Source organism: Crocodylus porosus, unplaced genomic scaffold (genome assembly GCF_001723895.1).
Source record: "Crocodylus porosus isolate Cpor-Errol unplaced genomic scaffold, CroPor_comp1, whole genome shotgun sequence".
NCBI lineage: Eukaryota > Metazoa > Chordata > Crocodylia > Crocodylidae > Crocodylus > Crocodylus porosus.
The window spans coordinates 106,279,099-106,295,991 of NW_017728906.1; the positions used below are offsets into that span (position 1 = coordinate 106,279,099).

At 44.1% G+C, this 16,893-nt stretch overlaps 1 protein-coding gene across 1 annotated transcript in view; it reads left to right on the top strand.

The window, feature by feature from the left end:
* Positions 1 to 16,621, top strand: part of SLC15A1 (solute carrier family 15 member 1) — a gene marked incomplete at its 5' end in the record, with an annotated part of 44,884 nt that extends 28,263 nt beyond the window's left edge. Inside the window, 7 exons of the mRNA XM_019528494.1 lie at positions 199 to 348; positions 1,663 to 1,712; positions 2,119 to 2,226; positions 2,369 to 2,462; positions 4,251 to 4,397; positions 11,551 to 11,658; positions 15,703 to 16,621. Coding sequence (XP_019384039.1) covers positions 199 to 348; positions 1,663 to 1,712; positions 2,119 to 2,226; positions 2,369 to 2,462; positions 4,251 to 4,397; positions 11,551 to 11,658; positions 15,703 to 15,915 — 870 coding nt within the window. The remainder of the gene's footprint in view (positions 1 to 198; positions 349 to 1,662; positions 1,713 to 2,118; positions 2,227 to 2,368; positions 2,463 to 4,250; positions 4,398 to 11,550; positions 11,659 to 15,702) is intronic.
* Positions 16,622 to 16,893: the final 272 nt, after the last annotated feature.

The following is a 16,893-nucleotide window of genomic DNA, read 5'->3' on the forward strand; positions in this document are numbered from 1 at the left end:
AAAAAAAAAATTTAGAAAATCAGTATTTATCTGCCCTGGGCTGCCTGTCATGCGGCCCTCAATGGCTTGCCAAAACTCCAGTAAGTGGCCCTCTGCCCTAAATAATTGCCTGCCCCTGATCTAAAGGATCCTGATAAATACATATATAGTCTATGGTGATATAGAAATATATAGCAATGTTTTTGTCTCTTTCAATAGACTGATTACTTCACGCTTGACACTGCCAGCTTAAATGCATTAACTGTTTCCTTTGGAAATCTAACCAAAAGTAAGACTTTGACTGCTTTGGGACAAAACCGTTATACTCTTGAAATAAAAAATGACAACGGGAATATCATAGATACATTGGTAAGCTATTTAAATCCTATCTAGGATCTCAACTTCATACTTGTGTAAATGGAGAACACCTAAGCATGGTGCTGATAATACCAAGGTCACAGATTTGATCCTTGGGTTGGTCTAGGTTGCAGGGGCGACCAGGGGGTGGGGAGGTGGTAAAATGTTGGATATGGCTGGACTCCACTTCCCCCTTCCTGTGTCACTGTAACTGGTTTCCATGAAGAATCCCAGTAGCAATGGTACCATAACAGCATGGGGTCAGAGTTAGTATGGAGACCAGTCCCAGCAATGCTGGCAAGGTGTGCAGCTGGATGGGGAACTGCTGTGCAGCCGGAGCCAAAATCTTGCAGCGGTGACAGCATGGTCTGGAGCTGAGGCAGAGCAGTGATCCACTGCCTGAATGCCCCTGCCCGGGGTGTGCAGGCGACAGATTGCAGCTGTGCCCTGGCTCTGGACCATGCTGTCCCTGTCACAAGATCCCAGTGCCAGAGCAGCTCCCTGCCCAGTTGCAGACCCTGCCAGTGCTCCATGGGAACTGGCCCCCTGCTGTTACAGCATGGTTGCTGCTAGGTTCTCTATGGAAACTGGCTGCAGTGATGTGGGCAGGGGCTGCTGGAAATGGAATTTGCTGCAGGACTGATCCAGCCTGTAGGCCAGACCTTTTTTTTTGCCTGCCCCTAGACTAGATAATCTCTTGAGGGCCCCTCCTAGCCCTACTGTCAGAGTGTGAAGGGAGTTTAAGATGCCAATCCTTGGATGGCAGAGGAATATCTTCATATATCTATACTTAGGGTGACCATATATTCTAGATTTGGCTGGGACAGTCCCAGATTTTGGGAGGTTGGTCCCAGTCAGCTCGTGAAAACAACTAAAATTGAGTATCCTGGGTGCAGAGCACACAGGCAGAGTAGCAGTAGCTGTGAAATGCGTTGATTGCTACTTCACAAGTGACTGTTAATATTTGTGAAGTATAAAACAAGGGGTCACTAATAGGCCATTGAAACTCTGCAGCCTGCAAGGGGGACAGGGCATGGTAGGCAGGCAATATCCCAGATTGCACACTCTCGTATAGGCACCCTATGTATACTGTATATTTATATGTGCCTTGTGACAGAATATTTGAGCCTCAAGAAATAGTTTTTAAATATTTCTGGATAAACAAGTGGATGCTTTACAGCTATCGCTGGTGTTACCTTAAAAGAGAAGACTTAATTTTGTATTTTGTTAAGACCTACTGTGTATATTCACAAAATAGTGAACACCATAGCTTGTTAAAGATACAGATGCACGTCTTATTAATGATGATTTGTCTTTTTCCACCAGGTCCATGATGACATTTCATCAAAGCCAGAAGAAGGAAAAAATCTAATCAGGTATATGTTCTTATGTAAAAATAATAATTGCTTTGTTTTTTAAAGTGCAAGTGACTGACCACTTAAAGAACATCTTTTTAATTGATATCTTTTGTCTGCTTCTTGGTATCTTCTACTTGGATTTGTTACTGAGAAAACAAGTTTTATCTTACTGACTCGGTGCAAAATGCATGGATTCTTTTTGAGTTTTGCATTGTTTACACATTTTTAAAGATGAGTGTTACTTAAAAAAAAATCAAAGTCTAGTTACATGAAGGTGGAGGAAAAGGATAAATATGATGTAAAGTACCTGTTCTGTTGGTGGTAGTATACAATATAAAGAATATCTTTGTCTAGGCTTTATTTTATTACACCCCACTATTCTATAGAATCTGAAACCAGAATCTGTTTCTTTTGTCTCTTAAAGATTTATAAATAACTTGCCTTCAACTGCCAACATTACAATGAATAATTTTAATTTTGGAGACGTTCAGACTTGTTCTGCAAGCAATTATACAGCATTCGAAAAAGGGACGTAAGTATCTTCCTTTACTTTAATCCAAAAGCTTTAAGTAGACACATCCTTGTCACTGGGAAAGCTACATGGAATATTTTCTACTTTTATGCGACTTCAGTTTCTTTTTTTTTTTAATTTTAAATTTCTTTTTTTTCCTCAGAAAAGAAATTGTTGCTGTTACTAACGGTTCAAAGTGCCAACAACAATCAATGCCATTTGGATTCGGCAGTGCATACACCATTATAATTAATGAAGTAAGTTGAGGTTGCAGAAAATGCAACCCTTCTGCTAGGCACCGGTCAGCAGCAACAAGGACTGGGTTCAAATTTTGGGGTACCCGATAAGTTTACTGTGGCTTGAGTCCCCACCCAGAAATCTGGGATCACTGAATCTGGCTGGTTGTCCTGCATAAACAAACCCCTCTCCTTGCAAGCAGTATAAACACAAAAAGGACAGATTTATTACAGAAAATAATACCATTCTTGAGCAATGGGCTGGAGAAAGGGGCCCACATTGGAGAATCCTATGAGCTGCTGCTTGGGTTTGCTGCATTGCAGGGAGCTGCTGGAGAATCACCTCTTGTATTGACTTAAAGTGGGGGAGAAGAGCAAGGCATTGATGTCCTTCTTGCTTATTAATGCTATCTGCAATATCCTCTACTGTAGGAAATCTGGTTTATACTATTTATAAAAGAACCTTCATATAGTTCTAATAGGCTGTAAAAATAAATAAATAAAATAATGAATGTAATGCAAAAATGCCCATAATGAATTGGTTTATAAGATGGGTATTACTTTTTTAATTACTATATTTAAAAACCTGGAGCCCAGTTGGGTACAAAAATCCTAAAGATCTCAGGCAGACAAGGTTCTTTGGGGGAATATGATATCTTTTTATTAGACCAATTAAACATTTGTGATCAACTTAAATAGTTGGAAAAAAATTTAAGTTGGTCTAATGAGAGATCAGATTCGCTCAAAGAACCTTGTCTGCCTATGGCCTCAGACCAACATGGACAGCTACGACCTATACCCCTAAAGATCTCATGAGTTCAGCCATTAACCTATCTCTCTTGTTTAAAATTCTATATGTAGTGTTGTCTTTTCTTTTGTAGCATTGAGAAGATTATTTTATTGAAAATCTTTTATTGCATTTCTAATTTTAGAATATTGTATGCTTTACTTATGCGCATACTACGTAAGTGAATAATTTGCTTAATTGCATAACATAGTGCCAACCCCAATTAATCTGTTGCTTACCTTTATATAAATATAATTCACCTGCCTGTCAGTTCCATAACAAGTGTTTTTAAGTGTATAACATCATTCAGTCCTACCATCTGTTTAATTGTATTCCCTTTTAACTGCATGCTAATTGTAAGTTAACTAACTATACTCCCATTAATAGCAACAGTGAAGGGGAAGGAGCTGTCAAAAGACTTCTTTTAGAAGCTTTGAAAATGAGGAAGGGATGTTGGCTTCTGGGCTGTTAATGCCACATCACTGACAATGTTGTAAGGAATGCTTGTTAAGTGACGAGCACTGATGGTGCTGTGTACTTTAAACATGGGGTGACCATATGTCCTGGCTGGCTGTGTGCGCATGTGTGTGTGGTGCCCTGGGTGAACTTGTATTTTGGTGCCTTTTTTAGCGCTCTCCTGAGCAGAGGCAGGGGACACACTGGGTTGGGCACTGCTCCTCCAGCCTGGGGCAGGGATTGGCAGTGTTCCAGATTACGTTTAAAAATGTAGTTGCCCTACTTAAACAGCCCTGAAACTGATGGTCTCCATATATTCTAGGCTTTTAATAGCGGTCACAAAACTAACTACTAGAAGCATTAAAAATGAGAGAACTTAGTGTAATGTTGGGATTGCTAATGCCATAGCACTATGGGCTTAATGAGCACTGTTTACCTAAACCTTATATTTTGGGCAAGAATATAGCCTTGGGACTGGAAAAAACTATGCTCTTCAATGGAATATGTTTATGTACAGCTTTTTTCTCATCCTAACTTTTAATGTGTTTTACTTATCAATACTTCAGTGTGGAAGCAGTGGTTTAAAGATGAGATACATAAAGGATATCCCTCCCAATACAGTTCACATGGCTTGGCAGATCCCTCAGTACTTCCTTATGACCTGTGGTGAAGTGGTCTTCTCCGTCACTGGACTGGAGTTTTCATATTCCCAGGTAGGTGCTTTTGCTCCTCTGAACCCTTGGTTACATTAGTATTCTTAGTCTCATAGTCTACAATGATGAATTCATTATTAAGAATGAATTAAGTGCATTTCCTGTTCATCTGATGCGACCACTAACTACTATTTAAGGAAAAATAGTCACCACCACAGCGTGTAGCCATCTGTCCTATCCAGAACTGCTCTGATAAATCCATGGTAGTACTTCTGGCTGCATGAAATGCATAGTCCTGTGTCAGGGTGGGCAAAATGCAGCCCATGGGCTGGATGTGGCCCACCAGGCCATTCTATCCAGCCTGCGGGGCCCCTAAAATAAATAAATTTAATTAATATTTATCTGCCCCTGGCTGCCTGTCATGTGGCCCTCGATGGCTTTCCAAAACTTAGTAAGTGACCCTCTTCCCAAAATAATTGCCTGCCCCATCCTATGTCGATTTTTCCACTGAGCTACACTAAGTTGCACCACTTGAACTGGTCACCAGCCTCCAGGTCACCCTGTCATTGGCAATGCTGCTGTGTTGCTTGTTTCTGTAGAATCAGAACTGGATGGAGAAGAGTTTTTGGTGGTGGTGATGATGATATAAAAAGAACAGTTCTGAATTGCACTTGAAACCCAGTTTAATCATGCCCCCTTAAATTCTTCTTCTTCTGTTCCTTTTTTTTAAATTATCCTATAACTTTTTATTTATTAATGAATACACCGTAGCAACAAACAAGTTTTTTAATGTTTTAAAGATGCATCCAGTCTCCTAATCCAGGGTTAGCTAACTTCTTAGTGGCAGGGGGGGCTGCATGCCTTGTAGGTAGCGTCAGCATGGGCTGCGGGCCTGCCTACCTTCTTCCTTTCTCCCACCCCGTGGTGCAGCAGGCACATGTCCACATGCCCCAGCTCTACCTTTTTAGCTCCCAAGGTACAGGCTGCTTTTCTGCACTGTCATGGTGGCACCCCATGCCATGGGCTTTCCTGGCACCATGAGCTGTGCTATGCTGCTCTGGGATGGGGCAGCAAATAGAAGCCAGAGGGGAGGAACCTAAACCCTTCAGATGCTGCTGCCGCTGCTGCTACTGCTGCTGCTGCTGCTGCTGCCAGAGTGAAGCAGGGAGTAGTGGCCAAGTAAAACCCTGGGGGCTGCCAACTAACCCCTCACAGGCAGCCCATGGGCTGCCAGTTGAACAGCCCAGCCCTAAAATATACATGAAGACAGACATTTTATCATTTTCTATCAGCAATGCTCCTTTAACCCAAGTCCAGTATCTGCAGGAGTTTTGTGTTCTTTGTTTTTTCCTTTCAGTCTCTTACAGTTCTTTGTATTCTTCTTACAGTTCTATGTATTCATTGATGTTAAGCTTTTATATTCCTTCATTTCTATATAATAATTTAGTCTTGTGTATAATGCCAAGTCCAGAGGAAAATCTTACTAACTTCTACTAATCTCTGCTTTCTAAACTTTTAAATTTTCGAAAGATGTTTTTTCTAAGTGTTAGCTTACAGAACTTGCACTTTCCTTCAATATGCAGAAAAAAATTTCTCAGACCTTCTGGTCTGAAGGCAGGAGAAAATTCTTTTTATTGGCCAATTCCAAGGATATCCACCAAACTTCTAAGTAAGCATATTGCTTGTTTTTCCCCAGTAGAGCACTAACTTGACAGGAACTTTTTTCCATTACTAAAATGTGCCAAACATTTTTTTTTTTTAAGTTTTGGGCTTTTTGCAGGGGGTGGGGGAGACAGGACAGGAATTGCTTCTCTTCCAAGCTTTAACAATTTTTCATTCTTGCAGTCACTAGAAGGTGAGTGATCAGTTCCTTGTTGCAGAGTTCTAAGGAAGGTTCAATGCTATCTGGTAGATGGCACCCTGTTTCCCTTGGTATGTCTCCAACCTCCTTCAAGAACACTTTAATTCTACTGTCTCCCTCCAACATTTGCCTGTTCCAGTACCTCTTTTAATTAAGTGGGTTGAGATAATTGATATAGGATTTTTTAAAATTTGGTTGTGCAGGCAGATGTATAAAGACCACTGTTACTGATGATCTTCCTATTTTTTTTTAAAATTTCCATCTTATTTAACCTAATAAGGTATGTGTATGGCTAATTTATCTTTTCATTGTTCTGATGAATGGCATATACCTCATAATATGATACACTGGCACACATACCACAATGATTTAAAATATCGTTTTCTAGCCCCTAACAACTAGGAAGGGGCCTTGTAGATCATCAGGTCCAGCCCCCCTGTATGTTCCCAGGAAAGACTACTGGGAACAAATGATCCCAGCCATAAACAACTAGTGTCTCCTGAGACTGGTAGAGTACCATGGTGGCAAGCAGGGAGTGCCTGCAGATGCAGGCCGCAGTGCCAATGGTGGAGGGGTAGCAAACAGCAAGTGGGGACTGCTCGCAGATGCCAGCAGCAGTGTCAGCAGCAGTGGGGGAGTGGTGACCACATGCAGAAGCCGGTGGCGGCTTCAGTGGTGAACAGCCTTTTGGAGGGAGGGGTATATGCCCCTATACACATCACCTACAATCCCAGCAAGGTGGGCCTCAAGACCTTTTTTAAGATCACCAGGGTGGATGACTGTACCTCTTCTAGGGGGAGCCTGTTCCAAACCCTTGGCACTTGGCTTATAAAGAAGTTTTTCCTTATGTCCAGCCTGAAGCAACCTTCAATCAGCTTGTTCCCATTATTTCTTATCCACCCTGGGGAGCCTTGGTGAATAGATGCTTCCCCAAACCCTGATGTATGCCAGTACTTAGTTAGCTCTGCCAGCTACAGCTTCACATTGGTGGCTCATGTTCAATTGTAGTGCTGGCAAGCAGAGCACTGCTAAGCCTATTAGTGTGGTGTGGGTTATTTCTCCCCAAGTGGAGCACTTTGCATTTCTCTGTGTATTAAATGAAATTGGGTTGAGGTCTGCCCACTTGATGAGCCTGTCCAGGTCAGCCTGTACTGCCAGCTTATCTTTGAGCATGACAGTGCTCCCCCTTAGCTTGGTGTCATCAGCAAACTTTGCCAGATTGCTTGTAATACCTGAATCCAAATAATTTATGAACATGTTGAAGAGCATTGGTCCAGTTACTGAGCCCTGAGGAATGCCACTGGTCCCCCTCCACCCTGATGACTCGGTTCTGTCAGTCGGTACTCCTTTGGGTCCTACCATGGAGCCAGATACCTAGCCACTGGACTATGTAGTAGTCAAGGCTGCATTTTCCCAATTTGACCATGAGGACATTGGGACACCAGGTCAAAGGCCTTTTTGAAGTCCAAGTATATAACATCATCCTCATTTTCTCTATCTGGGTGGTGAGTAACTTCTTCATAGAAGGAAATGAGGTTGGTCTGGCACAGCCTGCCCATGATGAAGCAGTGTTGGCTATCCTTCAGAATATTGCCTTCAGTTAGCCTGTGTGATGGTTTCTTCTGTGGTGTGTTTTTTTTTTTTCCCTCCAGGATTTTACCTGGGATTGAGGTCAAACTGATTTGGCCTGTAGCTTCCTAGGTCATCCTTTCTCCCTTTCCTAAAGATGGGTACCACATTGGCTTTTTCCAGTCTTCTGTGACCTCTCTAAAATGCCACAAGTCTTCAAATAACTTGGCCATCAGTTGCGCAATGATGTTGGCCAGTTCTTTTTAGCACTCCGGATGTAGCTCATCTGGTCCAACTAACTTATAGATATTTAGCCTTTGTAGGTGCTCCCCCACAAAATCTAAGTCAACTATGGGAGGGTGGTCACCCCCACCAGTCATCCTGTATCCTGTCAAGAAAGCTAGCACCCTTGGACTGGTGGAATACCGACATGAAGAATTCATTTAGGAGTTTGGTTTTGTCCTCAGTGTTGGTTAAAAGCCATCCCATTTCATTTATCAAGGGCCCTATGCTTCCCTTGTTCCATTTGTGATTTTCCTACATATCTAAAGAAGGACTTTTTGTTGTCTTTCTGGTTTTTTTGTTGATTTCTGGTTGCCAATTTATCTTCTGTTAGTGCTTTTGCTGTCCTGATCTACTCCCTAAAAGTGACGGCAGCTGTGGAGTATTCCTCCTTGGTAGTTGTTCCTAACTTCCATTCCTTGTAGGCTTCTTGCTTTAATGTCAAGAAGTCCATGACTTCCTGTTTAATCCAAGGGGGTCTCCCAGCTCTTTTGCTGCCTTTCTTGCGAAAGGGGATAAACTTTCTTTGAGTTTTTAGGACTGCTTCCTTGAGGAAAGACCACTCTTCTTGTATTCACTTCCTCATTAGACCATGGTCCCAAAGGGCCTTGCTAATCAATCTCCTGAGGTTTTTCATGGAAATCAGCTTGCCTAAAATCGGGGATTTCTACCCTACTGGCTGACTATTTTTTTTTCTTCCCCTGGCTTGTGGTGGATTGAAAAAGTGATCATCTCATGGTTACTGTCACCTAGTTTCCCTTCAGTCTGCAGTTTGCTCTCTAGATGGACTTGGTTCTGGCCAAAGGAGTCTAAGAGTGCCTGCTCTTAGTTGGCTTATACTCTTCCTGAGTTGCAGATCCTTGATGCAGGGGAAGAAGCTTTGTGAGCAATCAGATCTAGTGGAGTGCTCATCCCGCAAGATCCCTGGGTAGTTGAAGTCACCCATGATGATCATGTTTTTCAAGTATGCAGCCTCTACCAGTTGCAGGCCCCTGGAAGGTAGTAGACCTCGTGAGTTAGGGTGGCATGTCACTCCCTCAGTCCCCCTCAGGAGGGGTTTTTAAATGCAGCCAACACTGAGCATGATGATAAAACACATGGACCATATTGGGCAAGTATGCTGATTTGAGAAACTACCACAATTCTTTGTTTTTAATTTTATATATCCCAGGCCAGATTAGCCAAAGATAATTACAGATCCAAGAGTCCAGAACCATAAGTGGCCCTACTACTGACCAACATCTTCCACCCACACCTGGGGCTTCAGATGTTTCCAAATCCTTTGATGGGCATCCTTCTTGCAGGCCTAATCCCAGAGACTTGGGGTTTGGATGCCCCTGAGTTTAGCTTGCCCTTAGCCATAAGGCCCTCAGAACAAGCTAAGAAAGAAACTTTTATTTCCATAAAGTAGACTTAAAGCCACTATACCTTAGCAGGTACTGAACTATGCCAGAAGAAGTTTTCCCTGGGCATTTGTTAGCAAAATTGACTCCATGGACACAGATCCATGGTACTGCTCCTACCAGGTTACCAAAAAGCAATGACAGACTACCACAAAGATAGACTTAGTGTAGTCCACATGAGTAAGAAACATGATTAAAATCCATTGTGTGCAGTCCCTCTCAGCACCAACTTTTTTACAAGCCATGGTGAGCCACTACACTGAATACACTTCAACTACCTCTTCACTTCCACAGCTAAGCTGCACTCTTTCTTTCCCACTTCCAACTATTCATGTTCTTCACTAGGCTTAAATGTCTGGCAAACATCACCAAACAGGGCCCTAAACAGTTCACCCAGAATCCTTTTGTCACCCCCTCTCTCAGCCTGTTGCATATAATTAATGTGGCCCTGTCCTCCATAAGGTGAAGCTAGACCATGTTGCCTTGCACCTTAACTTCACATACCGTTTTGGAGGATCCCAGGACTCCCAACAAAAACATTCGGTTCCAGTCATGACTCAGGGATAATTTAACACCTGGATCCTTGGGGGCAGGGGTTATGTTCTGATTACACACATGCTGAGCTATGGGGTCACCATGACTTGAAACACTGACCCTCTGCTGGGCCCCAGCCCACTGAACTATAAATCATGTTTTTTTGAGCTCTGGCTTAATCATGCATAGTTTGTACTATGAGTGCTTTAAACTTGTAGCAGCTTTAAAGAAGGTAAAATGCATCAATTCTGGATAAACTAAGTCTATAGGTACCTGTAAGGCAAATTGCTAGAGGTTTATTTCAAATTGGCCCCCACTTTCTTGTGCTCAGGGAGAGCAATAAGGAGGGGCTTGGGGAAGTTTTAGAGGGCAAGAGGGTTCCTCCCCGATTATTGTGTAGTTTTTTAATTTTCCCTATTTTTATTGGGGGGGGCAAATTCAAGGCAAATGTTTAATAATTGGATCCTATACCTGGAAAACTAACAAATGTATACATCTTCCATACATAACATCTAATTATTGGGGGTATTGTTTTATATTTGAGGTCATCTTTTATAGTTAAGTAAAATGGTATTTTAAATAGGGGTACATTGTTTTTTTGGGGGGTTTTTTGGTATCTGCTTTTGCTATCAGATTGGCTACAACAACCAAAAAAGAAGAATAGCTGATAACATCATTTCCCCTGTTATTGGTGCCAATCTAATTACAGCCATGTGCCCAGAGGCCCCTGATGGGTGCAGTAAAGTCTTGTGGCAGACTACAGGTCCTGGCAAGCAGGAGGAGGGGGAAGGTGCTGGGGAGTGGTCACAGGGTACTGCACTCAGCAACAAAGGGACTGCTCCAGCTGCTGCTGTGAAGACATTGGGCTGTGTGTGGGCAGGGTTAGGTGCTGTGCAAGGGACATGTTGCTCCACTGGGTGCCTCTTGCACAAGTGGCTTCTCCCCAGGGACCATGGGAACTCAGCTGCACAGGGTCTGCCATTACTGAAGTGGCAGCAGCATGCTCTGGGGCTCCAAATGTACCTGGCTCTGCTGGCCATGCAAGAGTCCACCCCTCCCACTCGGGACAGCAGCACAGGCTGTGCAGAGAACTAGACTGTGGGTAGGAGCCATGGGCAAGGAGGTAACATGCATGGGAATAAGATGGTCGCTGCCTTCCTTATCAAGGCCTGGAGCTGGCAGGAGATGTGTTTTAAATGCAAAACAAGCAGACAAACAACAACAAAAAAAGGTTTATTTATATCAGTAGTTTAAAATGCCTTGCACTATTACTAAATATCTGTTCTCACATCAGCTGTTATGGCTTGTTAATCATCGGCTATCCATGTCGGCCAAGAAAACCTCTCAATGCACCCCTAATTTTAAGTAATGGTGGAAAACTTTTTTTATTGCTCTTCCCAGTTCATCCCACTGTCCAGTATTGAATAGGAAAGGCACTTCTTGTCAAAAGCCAGAATCATCTGAATTTTGGAATACTAAATAAGATTTTTATGTAAATCTGCCTTTTTTTATAACAAGTTTTCCCTGTAAAGCAATTGGACTCTAAAATATGTTGTTTCTGCAGGCCCCTTCCAACATGAAGTCAGTGTTGCAGGCAGGCTGGTTGCTGACTGTGGCTGTTGGTAACATAATTGTTCTTATTGTGGCTGGAGCATCAAAACTCGATAAGCAGGCAAGTAGACATTACCACCACAACTCTACTTGTGTATTGCACTATCAGTACATCTCATACAATTCTAGATCAGCGAGAACAATTTATTTTGCATTGCTGCTTACATTAGTGGAATTGGAGTCCTTTAACAGAGCATGTGATCTTAAAAAATCAAACACCCAGACGTGAATAATCTAAGTCCCTGGTTGTGCAGAATTTACCTCCTCTTATAACTAGAATCGCCTAAAATCACCTACCTAAAATCACAGCAGAAGTGCGCTACACTGTGGCTTCTTTTAATCTTGATGGTTTTTCCTGCGTAACCCTCCCCACCCCCGCACTGCTAATTGGGAGAGGGGCCCCATTGGCTTCACCACTTGCTGCTAATCAGCTGGGTAGCATTTTAAAACGATGCTTTTTGGCTCCAGTTTTGTCTCCTGGCCATTCAGCAGCAAGGGGTGGGGCCACCGGGGCCCTCTGGCAATCAGTGGGGGGGAGGGGGGTGAACAGTACACTTCCACCATGGTTTAGTTAGGTCCTTACTTATAACTAAGTGGTCTCATGAGGCCACATGGAGAACATTGCAATAAGCTGCTGGGTATCTTATTTGGATGAAGTCTACTGTATAGTCAATAGAAGACTGTTGGACAGAATCATGGGAGTTTGGTGTTTGTAGCTTAGATCTTGCTGGGTCGCTTCTCGGTTTCATTCAAGAACAATTTTAAAATATTTTAAGAGTCTCTGTTCATAACAAATGTATTTCACTAGTTCCTTGTTGCCAAGCACTTTGTATTCCTAACCTTTACTCATGACCAGGGATCCTGGTTTTCCTCTGACTTTAAAAATATCAGACAATCTGCACTTTTTTTTTTTTTTTTTTTAAAACCCAAAATCCACGATTTAAAGCCTGCCCACCATGGTCTCAACAGCCCTCCTGATGCCCCTTGCATCAGGCCCACAGACATGCAGACACACAGACACTGACACCTGCCCCAGCAGGTAAGTTTGTGTGTGTGTGTGTGTGTGGGGGTGGGGGGGGTAGATCAAGAAGGGTAGTCTGCCCCTGTGCCCACTCCCAAGAACAGGGCCAGGAGGCAAGGGCAGGGGTGCCACTCTGGGCCACACATGCTGGCCAGCCTGACAAGAGGTTTGCACACAGGCTGCCACTGCAACTCTGCCACTGCGCCCTGCACTACTATCCCATGGCTACCTGCATGGCTTTGTGGGCAAGTGGCACAGGGTGCAGCAGTGCAGTGGCAAGCACGGTGTGTGGGCCACACCTGTGCTGCCCGGCCGGGGAGTGAAAGGGGGGCCTTGCATGCAGCAGCATGCCTCGCAACTGGCTGCACGGTGGTGTGGGGTGGCGGTAGCTGCATGGGGGGGGGTTTGCAGGCAAGCACTGCCATCGTGGAGCCATGCCCTTTGCCCCTGGATCCTAGAGGTAAGTGGGGCTTGGGGGCTGTGGGGCAGGGCTGGGGAAGATGTTTGGGGGTTGAAGGAGTAGGCAATGCTTCCAGCCCCAGGGAGCACATTGCAGCTGGGAACAGGGCCAGGGGATGAAGGCAGGGGTGCCCCTCTGCGGAGGGGCTTTGCAGGCAAGCAGTGCAGGGCACAGTGTGGTGGTGCCTGCCATGTGCAGGCTGCACACGTACTCCCCAGCTGCCTGCCCAGGGAAGGGGGAGAGGGAGGCTGGCATGCAGCTGGAGCACAGCTCTGTGACAGACTCTGCAACCATGGCGAGGGAACGGAGGGGAGGAGGTGGGGGCTTGCATGCAGTGGCTGCTGACGCCTACCTCGAGGGCTGTGATGGCCACTACCTAAAAAAAACCTCCTGTTGCTGCCGCAGAGCCATGCCCGGAGCTGTGCAGCTGGCCACCGGGTAACAGCAGCAGCATGGTGATGGCTGGGCGGTATGCAGCCATCCTCACCACCACCCTGTCCTGTGCCGCTGCTACTGGCCACACGGCTCCAAGCATGATGGCTGCTGCCTACAAAGCTTCCTGCTGCTGCCGCAGAGCCATGCTTGGAGCTGTGCAGCTGGTGGCAGCGGCACAGGATAGTGGTGGGGATGGCTGCGTTCCACCTGGCCATCACCACACTGCCACCCAGTGGTCAGCTGCACAGCTCTGTGGCGGCAGTGGGAGGCTTTGTAGGCAGCGACCATCACTGCCTTCACGGCCCTCCAGGTAAATAGCAGCAACCACTGCGTGTGAGCCCAAGCCCTGCCCCCCCACCCCCGAATCATTTGCTGTGGTTGCAAAGTTGGCCGTGGAGCTGTGCTCTAGCCACATGCCAGCCTCCCTCTCCCTCTCCCCTGGGCAGGTGTACACATGCCGCCCAGCCGGCCCACACATGGCGGGCACCACCACGCTGCACACCACACCTCTTGCCTGCAAAGCCCTGTGCAGAGAAGCACCCCTGCCTGCAGCTGGGAGCAGGGCCAGGGCATGAGATGTGCTGCCTGGGGCCAGCAGCACCCACCAACCATCTTGTCCACCCCTGCCCCACAGCCCCACTTACCTCCATGCTCCATGTGAAGGGTGAGTCTGAGCCTGAGCATGGCCTTGGCTGCCTTGGTGGCTCAGGCCCCACCCTCCCCCTTCTCCCTCCCCCTCTGGTGAGCCTGCAAGAGCTCTTTGCAAAAATGGAGAATCTGTGGATTTCTCTGGTAAAAAGAAATCCACACTTTCTCCAATTTTTTTTTAAAAACAGGGAATCTGTGGCTTTTTTTTCTTCCCCCCCCACCCCCATGGGAAATGGGGAAACCCCAATCCCTACTCATGACTCAGGTTTAACCAAGTTCTCCTTTTTATAATAGCAATCATTTTAGGAACCCTACAACAGAAATGACTACTGATAGTGAGATTAGTACTAAGGTTAGAGGTATTGGGCTGACTTATGTTTGTCCTATCAGGCCAGCCCATTAAATGCATTTTGAAATGCTTCCACCTCTTTGGATCTCAGACTTATAGATTCACATTCTGGCTTCTGATTTTATTTATTTATTTAAAGCTCAAGCCTTGTTTAAGAGCTCCTGTTCTACTAGCCCAGCAGATCTAGATGCCTTCAGAAACTAGCCATATTGATTGGAAGGGTTGCAGTTGAGAAGAAAGGAGGAGCTGTTGTGGCATTGAATGCAGGCCATTGTGGTATTCTTGACCCTGGCTAGGGCTAAGTAGCAAGACAAAATCATAGTTGTTTTGTTTTTTTTGTGTGGGTTTTTTTTTAAGGTCCTTCTGAGAAGGCTTGAGTGACTGCGGGTTTCAGTTTCACTCACTATTCAGTCCTGTTGTTACTGAAATTTAGCTGAATTTGCGGTTGACCTCCAAAGTAGGATGATGCCCTATGTAACTCCATCTAGGCTAAGTCCTTCTTTCTAGATGGAGCTGGTCAGTTATTCCTCCAGCAATTGGTGTCACTCTGACATTTACCTGAAAGAGGTCACTTCAGAATCTTCTCCGTGTTTGTCTCTTGAATCCAATTTTTCTTCAGAAATGTATGTTAAGGTAAAAATAGACATTGGGTTTATTCCAAGTGTGATTGTCTTGGACTTTGACTTGCATCAAAGCAGGTGCAAGACAGTCAGTCGCTTATACACTCAATTACTTTTAATTCAAATTAGCCCTGATTGTCCTGGGGAAAACTTTTTTTTTATATTGGATACTTCACAGGTATTTAAAGTGGGACAGTGGACTTGTGTGTCTCTAGGACCCTAGGAAAAGAAGGCTTTGTCCCAGGAGCAATCCAAATCTGTTTTTAGCCTTAGGTAGTTAGTTTGGACTTCTAAGATGGATAGACCTTAACTTGGGCAGTAATCAGATAATGACATTGGTCTGTGTGCGTGCATGCGTGCATGTATGTTTCTAAAGGGAAGTAATCTGTTTTACTGGTCATAAGCAGAAATGCCTGAATTTAGTTTAAAAGGAGGCAAGTATATCTAATGCATATAAAACATACATAAACATCTTCCATTGTTAGAACTGATTTATTAAGTCTGTTTGTGAAGAGTAAATAATATAGTTCTCTATAGACGTTAACTTTTTTAACATTTTTGTTTCTCTACAGTGGGCAGAATATGTGCTGTTTGCCTCTTTGCTATTGGCAGTTTGCATTATTTTTGCCATCATGGGATATTTTTATACCTATGTGGATCCTGCTGAGGTTGAAGCCCAACTTGATGAGGAAGAGACGAAGAAGAAGAAAGAGATGGAGATAGGAAAAGAAGGAACTGCTTATGAAAATGGAGATATTGCAAAAGTCTCTCAGACAGAAATGTAAAGGTGTATTCAAAGCTGAATGATGGAAGCTCTGGTATTCTATGAACTGCAGCTATAGTAAGAGGAATAGGATGTTGCCAACCATCATTAGATAGCTTTTTTTTTTTTTTCCATGGTTTGGGGAGGGTGGGGTCAAGAATGAGGTTCTCACAAAATACAGGCCTTCCTTAGGAGCAAGATCAGAAGCTCAGTCTTGTGCAGAGCACAGTACCCTGAGAAATCTCCAGAAACTTGTTCCCAGCAGAATTTGCACTTTAAAAATGAACCAGCAGCTTTAAATCCCAAAGAACAAAATACAGAAACTTTATTCTTAGCAGTGTTGAAGAGGTACTATGAAAAGATGCATTATTTTTATACTGTATTTTTAATGTTGTGAGAGGCAAGTATTCTCAGGAAATATTCATAAAAACCAAAGTGCCTGCATGGGCCTTGTAGCCCCACTGTTACTCCAGAGCAGCAGGTCAGATGAGTTTTAGAAATTTTTTTTATGGTGCCATACAAATAACAGATGCAAAACATGTAGATTCATTATATTCATAGTCTTTCAAAATAAATGCTGTACATGTTGTATGTTACCAGTTAGTATTACAGTCCAACCCTTTTGTTCTTCACATGCATGTTAGCCATCCACTACTTTTAAACTGAGGTGACCACCAACAAGAGGACAAAGGAGAATGGCATCTGAAATAAAATTTCTTGCAACAAAATATTGCAGCTTGATGAGTTTCTTTTGAAAGCAGAAATGAGATTTGATTGACACTAAAGAACTTGAGACCCCATTTTGAGTGGGGATGACTTCTTTATCTTGGCAAAAAGTGAGCTTGTTCTCTTTTATAGCCATCTAATCCAGTGGTTTTTTGGGGTGGTTTTTTTTTTTTTTTTGGCACCAGGACCCACATGTAAACATTGGTCAGTCCTGATCCAGGACTCCTGAGCTGCTCCCTGCCTCCCCCAGGCCACAACCCCCCACAGTGTGTGG